The sequence below is a fragment of the Stegostoma tigrinum genome, chromosome 4 (genome assembly GCF_030684315.1).
Source record: "Stegostoma tigrinum isolate sSteTig4 chromosome 4, sSteTig4.hap1, whole genome shotgun sequence".
Lineage (NCBI taxonomy): Eukaryota > Metazoa > Chordata > Chondrichthyes > Orectolobiformes > Stegostomatidae > Stegostoma > Stegostoma tigrinum.
In genome coordinates this window covers 3,108,849-3,124,695 of record NC_081357.1, presented here as the reverse complement: position 1 = coordinate 3,124,695, position 15,847 = coordinate 3,108,849, and the positions used below count along the sequence as shown (strand labels likewise).

Below are 15,847 nucleotides of genomic sequence, written 5' to 3'. Positions count from 1 at the left end.
CACCTAGACATTCCTGCTCCTGCACTTGTTTTCTATTGCTTTGAAGACCATAAGATGTAAAAGCAGAATTCAGCCGTTTGCCAGTCATGGCAGTTATGTTTCTCAACTCTGTTCTCCTGCCTTCACCCCATAACCTTTGATTCCCTTATTAATCAAGAACATATCTATCACTGTCTTAAATATAACTCAATGACTTGGCGTTCATATCCTTCTGAGGCAATAAGTTCCACAGATTCACCACCCTCTGGCTGAAGAAATTCTTCCTTTTCTCAGTTGTAAAGGGTTGTTCCTTCACTCTGATGCTGCACTCTCAGGTCCTAGTCTCCCCTACTAGTGGAAACATCTTCTCCAACTCCATTCTATCCAGGTCTCTCAGTATTTTGTAAGTCACAATGAGATTCCCCTTGATCCTTCTAAAATCCATGGAATACAGACCCAGAGTCCTCAATTGCTCCTTATATGACAAGCCCTTCATCCCTGGGATCATGCATGTAAATTTCCTCTGGACCCCCTCCAAGGTCAGCACATTCTCCCTTAGAAAAGGAGTCCAAAACTGCTCACAGTATTCCAAATGTGGTCTGACCAGACCCTTAAACAGCTTCAGCAGTACATTTCTTCTCTTCTATTGTAGCCCTCTTGAAACAAATGCTAACATTGCATTTGCTTTTCTAACTGCCGACTAAACTTTCATGTTAACCTTAAGAGAATACTGAACGAGAACTCGCAAGTCCATTTTCTGCTTCAGATTTCCAGAGATTTTCCCCAATCTAAAAATAGTCAATGGCTCTATTCTTCCTATTCTCTATTCTTCATAGTGTATAATCTCACACTTTCCCATATTGTATTCCATCTGCCACTTTTTAGGCCAACATACCATTTGCTTTCTTCACCACCTGCTGCGCCTACATTCTTACTTCCAGTGAAAAAATGTAGAGCTGGAAAAGCACAGCAGGTCAGACAGCATCCAAGGAACGGGGAAGTCAACGTTTCTGGTCAGAATCCTTCTTCTGACCCAAAACGTTGACTTTCCTGCTCCTCGAATGGTGTCTGACCTGCTGTGCTTTTCTCGCTCCACATTTTTTGATTCTAGCTTTCAGCATCTGCAGTTCTTTCTGTCTTCAAGCTGCTTACTTTCAGTGACTGGTCTACAAGAACACCCAGGTCTAGTTGTCTCTCCTCATTAGAATTAAATTCAGATGGTTCATGATACCTTTAGTACATGAGGTCTGATGGTTAGTCAGATGTGAGAGTGATAGATGGATATGAGATTTGGTGCCAACAGGACATGACAGTGACGGTTAGTTAGATATGAGTTTTGATGGCCAGTAAGGCATATGATCTAATCTTCAGCTGGGTAAGGGATCTGCTGGTCAGTTGCACATAAGACCACATATTCAATTAAACATGAGTCCTGATGGCCAGTGGGTCATGAGAATTACTGGTCTGTAAAACATGACAGCAGAGGGACCATCACAAATGAGATCTTTTGATGGTCAATTAGATATGAGATCTGATGGTCAGATAAATATGACAAATGATGCCAGAAGGACATGTTAGATATGGGGCTTGATGGCCAGTAAGAAATGTGATCTGATTATCAGGTGGGTAAGGGATCTGATGGTCAGTCAGACATGTAGATGGTGGTAGTCAGTCAGACATAAGATCAGATGATTAGTTGGTCCTGAAATCTAATGGTCAGTGATGCTTAAGATCTGATTATCAGTGGGACATGTGATCTGATGAGCAGTCAGATATGAGAATGGTGCTTAGTGAGATATCTGATATATTCATGGGCAGTCAGATATGTGATCTGATGGTTCAAGAGACATGGGATCTGTTAATGAGCAGTCAGAGATGCGACCTGATGGTACACAAACATGCAATCTTTCATGAGTGCTTCATGTTCAGGAATATCAATTTAAGACTGAAATGGGAGGAATTGCTTCTCTCAGAGGGTTGTGTGTTTTGGAATTCTTTGCTATAGAGAACTGTATGGGCAGAGTCTATGCGCATATTTAAGGCTGAGGTAGATAGATTCTTGATCAGTAGGGGAATCAAAGATTATTAAAAGGAAGGGGATATGAAGAATATAAAATGTGAGGCTGGATGAACACAGCAGGCCCAGCAGCATCTCAGGAGCACAAAAGCTGACGTTTTGGACTTAGACCCTTCATCAGCCCTCTGATGAAGGGTCTAGGCCTGAAACGTCAGCTTTTGTGCTCCAGAGATGCTGCTGGGCCTGCTGTGATCATCCAGCCTCACATTTTATTATCTTGGATTCTCCAGCATCTGCAGTTCCCATTATCACTCAGGATATGAAGAATATTGGATCAACCATCATCCTTTTGAATTGTGGAGCAGGCTAAATGGGCCAAATGGCCTACTCCTGTTCCTATTTTTGATGGCCTTTATGATATGTGATCTGATGGTTAGTAAGATGTGTGATCTGTTTATGGTTAGTTGGATATGTGACCTGATGGTCAGTGAGAAGTGAGGTCTAATAGTCCTACTCATAAGCATTGGACAATCAGACATGAGATCAGATGGTAGGTCAGGCATGAGATCAGTTGATACTTTGATTTGAACATGAGATCTGATGGTCCATGAGATATAAAATCTGTTCATGGCAGCCAGATATGTGATCTGATGGCCAGTGGAACATGTAATCACCTGATCAGCTGGGTATTAAAGTGAGGATTAGTGGGAGATGAGATCTCTTGGTCTGTCAAACACGTGCTCCAAGGATCAGTAAGCAATGACAGTGGTAGCCAGTGGGATCTGAGATTTGATAGTCAGTTAGACATGTGAGTGATGGTCAGTAGGATATGAGATCAGCTAGTCAGTCTGACATGAGATAAACAAAGAACAAAGAAAATTATAGCACAGGAACAGGCCCTTCGGCCCTCCAACCCTGCGCCGATCGAGATCCTCTGTCTAACCTGTCATCTATTTTCTAAGGGTCTGTGTGCATTTGCTCCCTGCCCATCCATGCACCTGTCTAGATACACCTTAAAAGATGCTAACGTGTATGTGTCTACCACGTCTGCTGGCAACGCATTCCAGGCACCCACCACCCTCTGCGTAAAGAACTTTCAACGCATATCTCCCTTAAACTTTCCTCCTCTCACTTTCAAGATCTGATGGTGATCCTGACATGGGATTTGATGGTCAGTTGAACATTGAGGTCTGATAGTCAATCAGACATGTGTTGTGATGGTCAGCTAGATATAAGTTCTGATTGCCAATCGGCCATGAGAGCTGGTGGTCAGGGAGATGTGAGATTTGATTGGCTGTGAAACATGCTATTTGTCATGGCCAGTCAAACAGATGGAGAGATCAGATGGTGAGTAGGGTATTAGGGTGATGGTTTGTCTGATATGAAATTTGTTGACCAATGAGACCTGAGAATTAAAGGTCGGTCAGACATGGTATCTGGTCAAAATCAGATGTGAGGTCTCATGGTCAGTTAGATGTGAGGTCTGATGGCTGTAGTGATCAGTTTACATGAGATCTGATTGTCAGGTTTACATGAGATGAGATGGGCAATCAGACATGTGATCTGATAGGTATCAAATCATTGGAAGTATATTGTCCAGGTGCATAACGGCCTGTGTGGCAACTACTCTGCCCAGGACCTGAAGGAATGACAGAAGGTGGTTGCACAGCCTAGACAATCATGGAAGCCAACTTTCCAGCCATGGACTCCATTTACATGGCTCATTGCCATGCAAAGGCCGCCAATATCATCAACTATCCATCGCACCCCGGTAATGCTCTCCTACAACCCCTTCCATCAGGCAGAAGACACAGAAGCTTGAACAGACACACCAATAGGTTCAAGAACAGCTTTTTTCCTGGTCGTCATTAGACTGATGAATGGACTAACTTGAATTAATGCTGACCTTGCTAATGTAGAGGTGAGAGATAATGGGAACTGCAGATGCTGGAGAATCCAAGATAATAAAATGTGAGGCTGGATGAACACAGCAGGCCAAGCAGCATCTCAGGAGCACAAAAGCTGACGTTTCGGGCCTAGACCCTTCATCAGAGAGGGGGATGGGGTGAGGGTTCTGGAATAAATAGGGAGAGAGGGGGAGGCGGACCGAAGATGGAGAGAAAAGAAGATAGGTGGAGAGAGTATAGGTGGGGAGGTAGGGAGGGGATAGGTCAGTCCAGGGAAGACGGACAGGTCAAGGAGGTGGGATGAGGTTAGTAGGTAGATGGGGGTGCGGCTTGGGGTGGGAGGAAGGGATGGGTGAGAGGAAGAACAGGTTAGGGAGGCAGAGACAGGTTGGACTGGTTTTGGGATGCAGTGGGTGGAGGGGAAGAGCTGGGCTGGTTGTGTGGTGCAGTGGGGGGAGGGGACGAACTGGGCTGGTTTAGAGATGCAGTAGGGGAAGGGGAGATATTGAAACTGGTGAAGTCCACATTGATACCATTAGGCTGCAGGGTTTCCAGGCGGAATATGAGTTGCTGTTCCTGCAACCTTCGGTGGCATCATTGTGGCAGTGCAGGAGGCCCATGATGGACATGTCATCTAAAGAATGGGAGGGGGAGTGGAAATGGTTTGCGACTGGGAGGTGCAGTTGTTTGTTGCGGACTGAGCAGAGGTGTTCTGCAAAGCGGTCCCCAAGCCTCCGCTTGGTTTCCCCAATGTAAAGGAAGCCACACCGGGTACAGTGGATGCAGTATACCACATTGGCAGATGTGCAGGTGAACCTCTGCTTAATGTGAAATGTAATCTTGGGGCCTGGGATGGGGTCAGGGAGGTGGTCTGGGGGCAAGTGTAGCAATTCCTCCGGTTGCAGGGGAAGGTGCCGGGTGTGGTGGGCTTGGAGGGCAGTGTGGAGTGAACAAGGGAGTCACGGAGAGAGTGGTCTCTCCGGAAAGCAGACAGGGGTGGGGATGGAAAAATGTCTTGGGTGGTGGGATCGGATTGTAGATGGCGGAAGTGTCGGAGGATGATGCGTTGTGTCCGGAGGTTGGTGGAGTGGTGTGTGAGAACGAGGGAGATCCTCCTTTGGCGGTTGTGGCGGGGGCGGGGTGTGAGGGATGTGTTGCGGGAAATACGGGAGACGCGGTCAAGGGCGTTCTCGATCACAGTGGGCGGAAAATTGCGGTCCTTGAAGAACTTGGACATCTGGGATATGCGGGAGTGGAATGCCTCATCTTGGGAGGAGATGCGGCGGAGGCGGAGGAATTAGGAATAGGGGATGGAATTTTTGCAGGAGGGTGGGTGGGAGGAGGTGTATTCTAGGTAGCTGTGGGAATCGGTGGGCCTGAAATGGACATCAGTTACAAGCTGGTTGCCTGAGATGGAGACTGAGAGGTCCAGGAAGGTGAGGCATGTGCTAGAGATGGCCCAGGTGAACTGAAGGTTGGGGTGGAAGGTGTTGGTGAAGTGGATGAACTGTTCGAGCTCCTGCAAAAATTCCATCCCCTATTCCCAATTCCTCCGCCGCATCTGCTCCCACGACAAGACATTCCACTCCCGCACATACCAGATGTCCAAGTTCTTCAAGGACCGCAACTTTCCCCCCACTGTGATCGAGAACGCCCTTGACCGCGTCTCCCGTATTTCCCACAACACATCCCTCACACCCCGCCCCCGCCAAAAGAGGATCCCCCTCGTTCTCACACACCACCCCACCAACCTCCGGATACAACGCATCATCCTCCGACACTTCCGCCATCTACAATCTGACCCCACCACCCAAGACATTTTTCCATCCCCACCCCTGTCTGCTTTCCGGAGAGACCACTCTCTCCGTGACTCCCTTGTTCACTCCACACTGCCCTCCAACCCCACCACACCCGGCATCTTCCCCTGCAACCGCAGGAAATGCTACACTTGTCCCCACACCACCTCCCTGACCCCTATCCCAGGCCCCAAGATCACATTCCACATTAAGCAGAGGTTCACCTGCACATCTGCCAATGTGGTATACTGCATCCACTGTACCCGGTGTGGCTTCCTCTACATTGGGGAAACCAAGCGGTGGTTTGGGGACCGCTTTGCAGAACACCTCCGCTCAGTCCGCAACAAACAACTGCACCTCCCAGTCGCAAACCATTTCCACTCCCCCTCCCATTCTTTAGATGACATGTCCATCATGGGCCTCCTGCAGTGCCATAATGATGCCACCCGAAGGTTGCAGGAACAGCAACTCATATTCCGCCTGGGAACCCTGCAGCCTAATGGTATCAATGTGGACTTCACCAGTTTCAAAATCTCCCCTTCCCCCACCGCATCCCTAAATCAGCCCAGTTCGTCCCCTCCCCCCACTGCACCACACAACCAGCCCAGCTCTTCCCCTCCACCCACTGCATCCCAAAACCAGTCCAACCTGTCTCTGCCTCCCTAACCTGTTCTTCCTCTCACCCATCCCTTCCTCCCACCCCAAGCCGCACCCCCATCTACCTACTAACCTCATCCCACCTCCTTGACCTGTCCGTCTTCCCTGGACTGACCTATCCCCTCCCTACCTCCCCACCTATACTCTCTCCACCTATCTTCTTTTCTCTCCATCTTCGGTCCGCCTCCCCCTCTCTCCCTATTTATTCCAGAACCCTCACCCCATCCCCCTCTCTGATGAAGGGTCTAGGCCCGAAACGTCAGCTTTTGTGCTCCTGAGATGCTGCTTGGCCTGCTGTGTTCATCCAGCCTCACATTTTATTATCTTGCTAATGTAGATCTTGCTTAGAGCGTACCTTATGCGAAGTAACCTGTATGCCTCTGTCAATTATTTTTTTCACCCTATGATCTGCCTGTACTACTGTTAAACAACGCCTTTCACTGTACTTAGATGCACGTGACAATAAATAAATGAATGAATGAATAATCACAATTTGATGATAGTGATACATGGGATCAAATGATCTATTGGTGCTGAGATATGAAGTTTGATTACATATGAGACTTGCAGTTTAGTTTGAAAATAAATTCATGTTTACTGCTATAGTATATCTCATTCAGTGTTCTCTGTCACTCTGTTGGAGAAAATACATTGACTGAGTAAAGCCATTTTTCTATAGCTTTGCCAGACAGGCTTGCCATGGCAACCAATCTTTAGGAAATACAATGCAATATATTTACATAAAAGCTGGGGGCGTTGGAGCTGGATGAAAGCTACAATATAATTCCTGAAAAGGTATAACCAAAAAACTGCACTGAACTTTATACTGACCTTCCTGTTAATGAGTTAGGTCAAACATTAAAGCAAATCTCAATAGCTGGAATATGAAAACTGGTATAAAAACATGAAATCAGTGTAAAACATGAGGAGCAATCAGACTTCTATACTTCATCACTTCTTGCTTTATGGATGAAAATTAACATTGCAAACCATCACTCGAAGCTTCATGCACATTTGGCAACAAGGTCAGTTGTCCTCTAATGGTCAGCTAGACATGAGTTCTGATGGTTAGTCAGACACAAGATCAGGTTAGCAGGATATGAGTATTAGTACATGAGTACTCTGTGTAATTTTGGGCTCCTTGCCTTATTAAGGATACTATGTTTTGATCAGCCATGGTTGTATAAAATGGCAGAGCAGGCTCAGGGGTCTGAAAGAACATGGCAGACCAAGCAGCATCTCAGGAGCACAAAAGCTGACGTTTTGGGCTTAGACCCTTCATCAGGAGAGGGGGATGGGGAGAGGATTCTGAAATAAATAGGGAGAGAGGGGGAGGCGGACCAAAGATGGATAGAGGAGATGATAGGTGGAGAGGAGAGTATTGGTGGGGAGGTAGGGAGAGGATAGGTCAGTCCGGGGAAGACGGACAGGTCAAGGGGTCGGGATGAGGTTAGTAGGTAGGAAATGGAGGTGCGGCTAGAAATGGGAGGAAGGGATAGGTGAGAGGAAGAACTGGTTAGGCAGGCGGGGACAAGCTGGGCTGGTCTCCTCCCACCTCAAGCCGCACCTCTATTTCCTATCCACTAACCTCATCCCGCCCCCTTGACCTGTCCGTCCTCCCCGGACTGACCTATCGCCTCCCTACCTCCCCGCCCATACTCTGGTCTCCACCTATCTTCTCCTCTATCCATCTTCGGTCCGCCTCCCCCTCTCTCCCTATTTATTTCAGAATCCTCTCCCCATCCCCTTTTTCTGATGAAGGGTCAAGGCCTGAAATGTCAGCTTTTGTGCTCCTAAGATGCTGCTTGGCCTGCTGTGTTCATCCAGCCCCACACTTTGTTATTGTGGATTCTCTAGCATCTGCAGTTCCCGTTATCCAGGGGGCTGAATGGCCTATTCCCTGTTCCTGCTTTCCTGTGTGATCAAATGATTGGATATGAGGTGGATTGATTGCCAGATGAATTTTCCTGGAAATTGGCATAAACTGGACCTAATCCATCCCAATTTTCGACAACCATCCACTCAGCACTTTTGGCTGAAGATGTTGCAAATATTTTAGCCTTATATTTTGCACTAATGTGCTAGGAACCCCCCCCCCCCCCCCCCACCATTCATTGAGAATGAGAATTCTTGTGGATTGTGCTCTTTCAGTGAGTTGTGACGTGGAGGTGCCAGTCTTGGACTGGGGTGGACAAAGTAAGAAGTCACACAACACCAGATTATACTTCAACAGGTTTATTTGAAACCACAAGCTTAAGGAGCAGTGCTTTTCACTGTACTCCTGTACCTTTGTACTTGAGTACATATAACAATAAAAATAAAAAATTTAAAAAATCAAAGCTACATTATTTGACCCTAGTTAGGCCATGATCTTCCAAATGCGTTAAAATCCTATCCCTAAGAACACTCTCCAATATCTTCCCAACCACTAATGTGAGACTCACTGGTTTGTATTTTCCTGGATTATCCTTATTTCCATTCTTGAACAGAGGAACAACATTAGCTGCTCACTGATCCGCAAGGATGTCTTCAGTGCCTAGAAAGGATATAAGGTCTTGGTCAAGGCTCCAGTAATCTCCTGTCTTGCCTCTCTCAATTACCTGGGATAGATCTCATCGGTGCTTGGGGACTCCTTCACCTTAATGCTTTTCAAGAGACCCAACACTTCTTTCTTAACCTCAAAATGCCCCACAATAATCACACTACCCTCCATGTCCTTCTCCTTAGTAAATACCAATGCAAAGTACTCATTTAGGATATTGTCCATATTCCCTGCCTCCAAGCACAAGTTCCCTCCTTTATCCTTGACTGGCCCTACCCTCCCCCTGGCTATCCTCATGTTTTTAACATATGTACAAAATGCCTTGGGATTCTCTTTCACTGCAGGGTGCCACAATTCCGGAGGATGACAGAGGAGACTTTCTGTACTGTCTGTTAAGAGCTCAGGATGACCAAAAAGCTCGTTACAACCCATATGATCTGCAAATTGTTTCTGCAGCCAGAGCCAAATCCTACAAACAGTACTGGACAATTAGTGCTTCCTATGTATCCAAGGTAATGGAATTTTTAAAAAATCTTTCACTGTACTTTGAGCATCTAATATTGCTTCAGACCTCTGACTTCTCTTTGTCAACCATCCTCCCAAAGCTGATTAAATTTCATCACTGTATCCTCACTGCTGTTTATCCTCAGCCACTGCACAAATAACTTCTTTTCCTTAATGATATCAATCTCTATCTGAATTCAGCATATTCTCTCTCCTTTAGTCTGAATTTTCCTGTTTTTTGGGGAGGGAATTCATGGCTTGTGATCTGCTATAGTGAGTGTAATATATATACCTATATATACACCACTGCGAAGGAAAACCAGAAATGCGATAACCAAATCCAACAGACCCTAGAGTTTAAATAACAGGTGGGAAAACACAACAGTGTTTCATCGGAAGCTACACTGATGATGTTACCCAGCAGGGTAATGAAACTGCAAACCAACAAACCAGCTCAGTGAGCCAACCAACCGCAACACCCATAACACAAGCTACAATCTACTCAAAAACCTTAGTGTCAACTTTTCTCATGCACTTATCTACTCTTCAGCTCATTCATCATTCAAGCAGCCAACTTGGTACCCAGCTTATGCATTGTAGAGTAGGAGTGCAGAAATATTGAGCTATTCAGGAGCTGCAAGCTAGGAACTGACCCTTACAATGGTTCATTTGAACTCAGCAATTAGTGCCGAAAGGGAAGCTAGCATCCTGTTTCATTGCCAGGGACTTGGAGATGCTGCTGGATGAAGTTTTCAAGAGAAGGGCAACATTGTTTTGTCTAGACTACCACAGGAGTTCAAGATACTAACAGAGCCAGCCTTGAGTCAGTGATTCTGGGTGAAAAGAAATGTCTAGCATTGCTGAAAGAAGATTACAGACCTTCAGTGCACCACAAGGGTATATGGCACCATCTTATTTCAGCTACCTCACACTCACAGGGCCACCATTACTCACTTTAAGTCTATTGTAGCATAAACCTCTCACCAAAGCTTGTTGATGGCAACTGCCTCTATGGCATGCAGCATGTTCACTGAATGGCTCTTACCTTTTCCTCCCACAAGACTAATCCTTCCTGCCCTCTGTATATCCTACTCATTCACTCAGTCAGGGTATCCCATCATGCTTCCTATCCCTGCATCACCACTAACGCTTCCCCCATCACTTCCATCCTTCTCAAAAAAATCTCCCTTTGTCAGATTCCAAGAAAAACTCTGTCAAAACTGGGCTGAGAGGCCATATTAGGCGATGTAATGGTAGACAGCTAGCTCTTCACCCTGTATCAGGAGAAAATACTGCAGTTATTCAGGGAAATGGGTCATGGGAGACCTCCATGAGCAACCAGCTGGTGAACTTCATTGTGCTGTACTGTGCCAGCTACTTTCCATTAAGGCCAGTACTGACTCATTCTAACCTTGAACTTCTTACCCCATTTTTCACAGATAATTCTCAAATACAGGTACTAGTGGGACCCAGTGAACTGTAAAGAGAAGGAATTCAGTTCCACCCACATTCAACTCCATCCCTGAGGATGAAACCATTCAACCATCAGAGGATACACCCACATGACTTTCACCTGCACCCACTACGAGCTCAGAGACTTCCATCTCAATGCGTTCTCCAACTCAATTATACTTGGGAGCACAGTCTAGTCAGCACAGAACTGACACATCTCTGCAGCGTGTCAGGGAAGTACCATCCCATGTTGATTTTTGTAAAATTATTCACTCAGGGATGTGGGCATGGCTGACTTTGCCAGCACTTATTGCCCATCCCTTTTTGCCATGGATTTATGGCATGTTAGGACATTTCAAAGGGCAATTAACAGTCAACCACATTGTTTTGGGCCAAGAATCACATTTAGGCCAGACAAATAGCATCAGCATTTCCCTACCCTAAAGAACATCAGTGAATCAGATAGGGTTCTAAAACAATTGGCAATGGTTGCATGGTCATCTGTCAACAAGATTTTTAAAATTTAAATTCCTCCATCCGCCACGGTAGGATTGGAACACACGTCCTCAGAATATTGGACACTTTGCACTAGTTGCCTAGTGAAATTACTACTACACAACAGCATGTACAGTGAGTGGACTGCCGGATGCTAGGAACCAGCTCAGCCCCAGGTAGAAGATGGTCTCAACCACTTTTGAGTCATAGAGTCATATAGTACCAGAAGCAGACCTTTGGTCCAACTTGTTAATGCCGACCATGTTCCCCAAACTAGACTAGTTCCACCTGCCTGCATTTGGCCCATTTCCCTCTAAACCTTTCCTATTCATATACCTATCCAAATGTCTTTTAAATGTTGTAACTGTACCTGCTTCTACTACTTCCTCTGGCAGTTCATTCCACATATGTGTCGAAAAGGTTGTCCTCAGGTCCCTTTTAAATTTTTCAGCTCTCGCCTTAAAAATATGCCATCTAGTTATGAATCTTCCCCAACCTCGGGAAAAGACCTTTGCTATTCACCTTATTTATGCCCCTCATGATTTTGTAAACCTCTATAAGGTCATCCCTCAGCCTCCAGTGAAAAAAGGAACTAGCCTATCCACTCTGTCCTAATAACTCAAACCCCCCATCCCCAGCAACATTATGGTAAATCTTTTCTGAAGCCTCTCCAATTTAGTAATATCCCTCCTAACGTAGGGCAACCAAAACTGTACACATTACTCCAAAAGTGGCCTCACAAGCATCCTGTATTACCTCAACATGACATCCCAACTCCTATACTCAATGGTATGACCAATTATGATAAGTGTGCTGAATGTCTTCTTAAACATTTTGTCTACATGACACAGCTTTCAAAGAACTATGTATGTGAATCCCTAACTCTCTCTGTTTGACAACACTATTGACTTCGTCAAAAAACACAGGGAGACCCAGTAACATCAAGCAGTTTTGTCATAATCAGTCACTAAGCCAGATCAAAGGATTGAGGATGCACCAGAGTTCTTAGTTCCATGTTAGCTTGGCATGCATGTGGTTACAGATAGGCTGACACCACTATGGGGGTCCTGCAGACTCAGTGCCTGTGGACATGTGTTCAAATGTGCACTCAATGCATTGGAACCTTAACCCTACTTCAGGTGCCCTTTTCTCTCAGAGTGACAGTGTGTTCAAGCACCCAGACAGAGGAGGCGCCAGAGACAATAAAACTGCAAATGCTGCAATAAGACTGCAAACAGGAGACTGGAAGAACACAACAATCTAGGCAGCATCTGGAGTCCACTTATCACCACGTATCACCAGCATTCTGCAGCTCCCCCTAGCCCCACATCCAGTCCTGAAGAAGGGTATTATCTAAAACATTGATTTTTCCTTCCCTCCAGAGGAGGGGCCACATACAGGTTCCTCAGAAACATTAGCTCAGGACATTCCAAAGGTGCCCAACCCCTCCTCCTGTCCACTGCCTGTGATGCTGAAGCCTGCAGAGGAGAGAGGGTCTGCATCAGGACAGGAGGCTCTCAGCAGGCCTTGGTCCTCTACACCCGAATGTTCCCAGGGGACAGTTAGCCAAGGCTTCCAGGCCAGAAACGTTAACAATAGATCAGGCTCCTTCTACCTCAGGTGGGGACATCAGGGCTGAAACCATGCATAATGAGAGGGAAAGGAAGAAATTCATTCACCAAGGGCAGACAGCTCATAGTAAATGTGCTCTTTAGTAGATATATATTCACTGGCACTGATGAAATGTCTGCTCCAGTTTCTTTGTCGCTGTTGGACCTGTGAAATTGTACCACTTTGGCTTCTGAGCATCCTCTTCAGGCCCACAAAGTATGAAAGAAATTGTAATAGATAAATATTCCTCATTTTTTGTTTTATCCTACCTTTGATATATTAGTCCCAACAAAACAATTATCTCTGTCAACTTGGCTGTTCTATCTGGTATGGTCTTAATTTCTATTCCCTACGATAAAGTCTGCTGCCTTCCCTCTCAAAACTCCATGTTGGAACCTCTTCAGCTAGGCCTCTGTCTCTTCCAACATAGTATCAACAAGCTAACCCTCGACTCCGTGGGTCATGCAATCTACCACTCCATCACTGCCTCTATCCATTCTTTTCTTCCAATAGCCCATCCAAACATCCTTTAATATTCCCCATCCTGAATCTGCTTTCTGCTGATTTATATATTTTTTATCTTACATTATCCATACCTTGAGTTCATGTTGTTAATGAGACCACCTTCTGTTTCCTTGATTCATGTTCCACAAAAGCTGCTGGTGATCCAGCTTTGTCTCCTACACTTCATGTTAGCTGATGGCCTAAATAGTTCCTTTTCTTCAGGTGTTGTCCCTCTTTCCTTTGGTAAGCTAACGCTTGACTGCATGGGTCATGCAATCTACCACCCCATCACCAACTTGCTCAGGTCTTTGAACTTGTATTTACCTCTCAAATGTGTTGCCTTCCTTCCCAGAACTCCATATTTGAATCCTTAGTCAGGCTTCTGCCCCTGCCACGACACTATCAAAATCACAAATTATGTCCTAGTGACGATTACAGAGATAAATGTTCCTGCTCGTTGTTCTAAACTTGTCGGCAGTGGATGGTGTAATGATCATGTCACTGGGTTAGAAATGTAGAATCCAGGCTAATGTTCTGTGGGCTTTGGTTTGACACCCATTATAGCAGATGGCACAATTTCTGCACAATAATATTTGGAACTCAATTCATAGCTCATCGGCTGGTGGCTGTATAACTATTGGCAGTTAATTAAAAAAAAACCCTGTGGTTCCCTTCAATGAAGAAAATCTGCCAGCTTTACCTGGCCTAGCCTACACACAATTTCAGACCCACAACAATGTGGTTCACTTTTGACTGCCCGTTGAAATAGACAAGAGTTCAATGCCTGCATCCCATATAAGAATAAAGAAAAAAAAACTTTAACAAGATAACAAAGTGTGGAGCTGGATGAACACAGTAGGCCAAGCAGCATCATAGGAGCACAAAAGCTGACGTTTCAGGCCTCGACCCTTCATCAGAGAGGCCCAAAATGTCAGCTTTTGTGCTCCTGAGATACTGCTTGGCCTGCTGTGTCCATCCAGCTCCACACTTTGTTATCTTGGATTCTCCAGCATCTGCAGTTCCCATTGTCACATCAAAAACTTTAACAAGGCTTGTTGTGATCCTAGCCAATGTTATCACTGGACAAGTCAAATCCCAGACTGAAACCTGGCTTAATAAATCATACATTATTTTGGGTTTTAACAAAATGGCCTCTCGTGTTTTGTTTTAATAATTATACAAAAGTTCATTACACAAATGAGATGAAAATAAACTAAAATAAATTGAACATGTAACACATGTTTAAAGATTTCAAAACACAATGTAAAACTGCACCAATCCTAACAGCATCCTATTACTGTACTCAACCACCTCAATTCATCATATAACTGAGCCTAGAATTTTCTTAACTTCACAAAACTCCTCCAGGGTTGACCTGAAATGTCAGTTCTGATTTCTCTCCACAGATGCTGTCAGATCTGCTGAGCTCTTTCAGTAAGTTCTGTGTTTGTTTCCATTTCTCTCAGACTTTTTTTCTGAAAGACATCATCATGGCTATAGAAGTACTGACAAGCTAATCATGGAAACCGCTTCAGAGACACAGAAATTCCATCTTCCACTCATTCAAAATTCAAAAGTTTAAACTCAGAAATAATGGTATTATTATATACATAAATCACACACCTTACATCACAGGTTAGTCACACTGTCTGCACGCAATGCCCCTTCACTGTTGTCCAGCTGAGTAGGATAGTTCTCACAGAGTACTATTCTTATTTAAAAACAGAAAGAACTGCAGATGCTGTAAATCAGGCCTGAAATGTCAGCTTTTGTGGTCCTAAGATGCTACTTCGCCTGCTGCGTTCATCCAGCTCCACACTTTCTTATCTCGGATTCTCCAGCATCTGCAGTTCCCATTATGTCTGAATCAACAACAAAGCTGCTGGAAAAGCTCAGCAGGTTTGGCAGCATCTGTGAAGGCAAAAACAGAGTTAATGTTTTGGATTCGGTGACTGAGGAAGGGTCCAGTTTCTGAGGAAGGGTCACTGGGCCTATTTTCTCCTTCACAGATGCTGACAGACCTGCTGAGTTTTTCCAACAACTTTGCTTTTGTTCTACTATTATTTGTCCAATTATAGTCAGAGAATAACATGCAATCACTTCTCATGCCCCTACACCAAAATCCTTTGAGAAATGATTTGAATACAGAAATAGGAGAATTGAACAGATGAATGTTTTGCTAAGTGTCGGTGCCCTCTGGGGAAAATGGGACCTCTACAAGTGCGACAGTCTGCACCTGAACCAGAATGGGATCAATATCCTTGCGGGATGGTTTGTTAATGCTGTTGGGATGGATTTAAATTAGTTTGTTAGTGGGAGGGGACACTATGGACATAGCATACTTTAGTAAATGAACTAAGGCAGAGGGAGTTTGGTCATGTTG

At 45.1% G+C, this 15,847-nt stretch overlaps 1 protein-coding gene across 1 annotated transcript in view; it reads left to right on the top strand.

Moving 5' to 3' along the window:
* LOC125452334 (dynein axonemal heavy chain 6-like) overlaps nt 1-15,847 on the top strand; it is a 920,763-nt gene that overhangs the window by 96,610 nt on the left and 808,306 nt on the right. Inside the window, exon 6 of the mRNA XM_059645527.1 lies at nt 9,243-9,410. Coding sequence (XP_059501510.1) covers nt 9,243-9,410 — 168 coding nt within the window. The remainder of the gene's footprint in view (nt 1-9,242; nt 9,411-15,847) is intronic.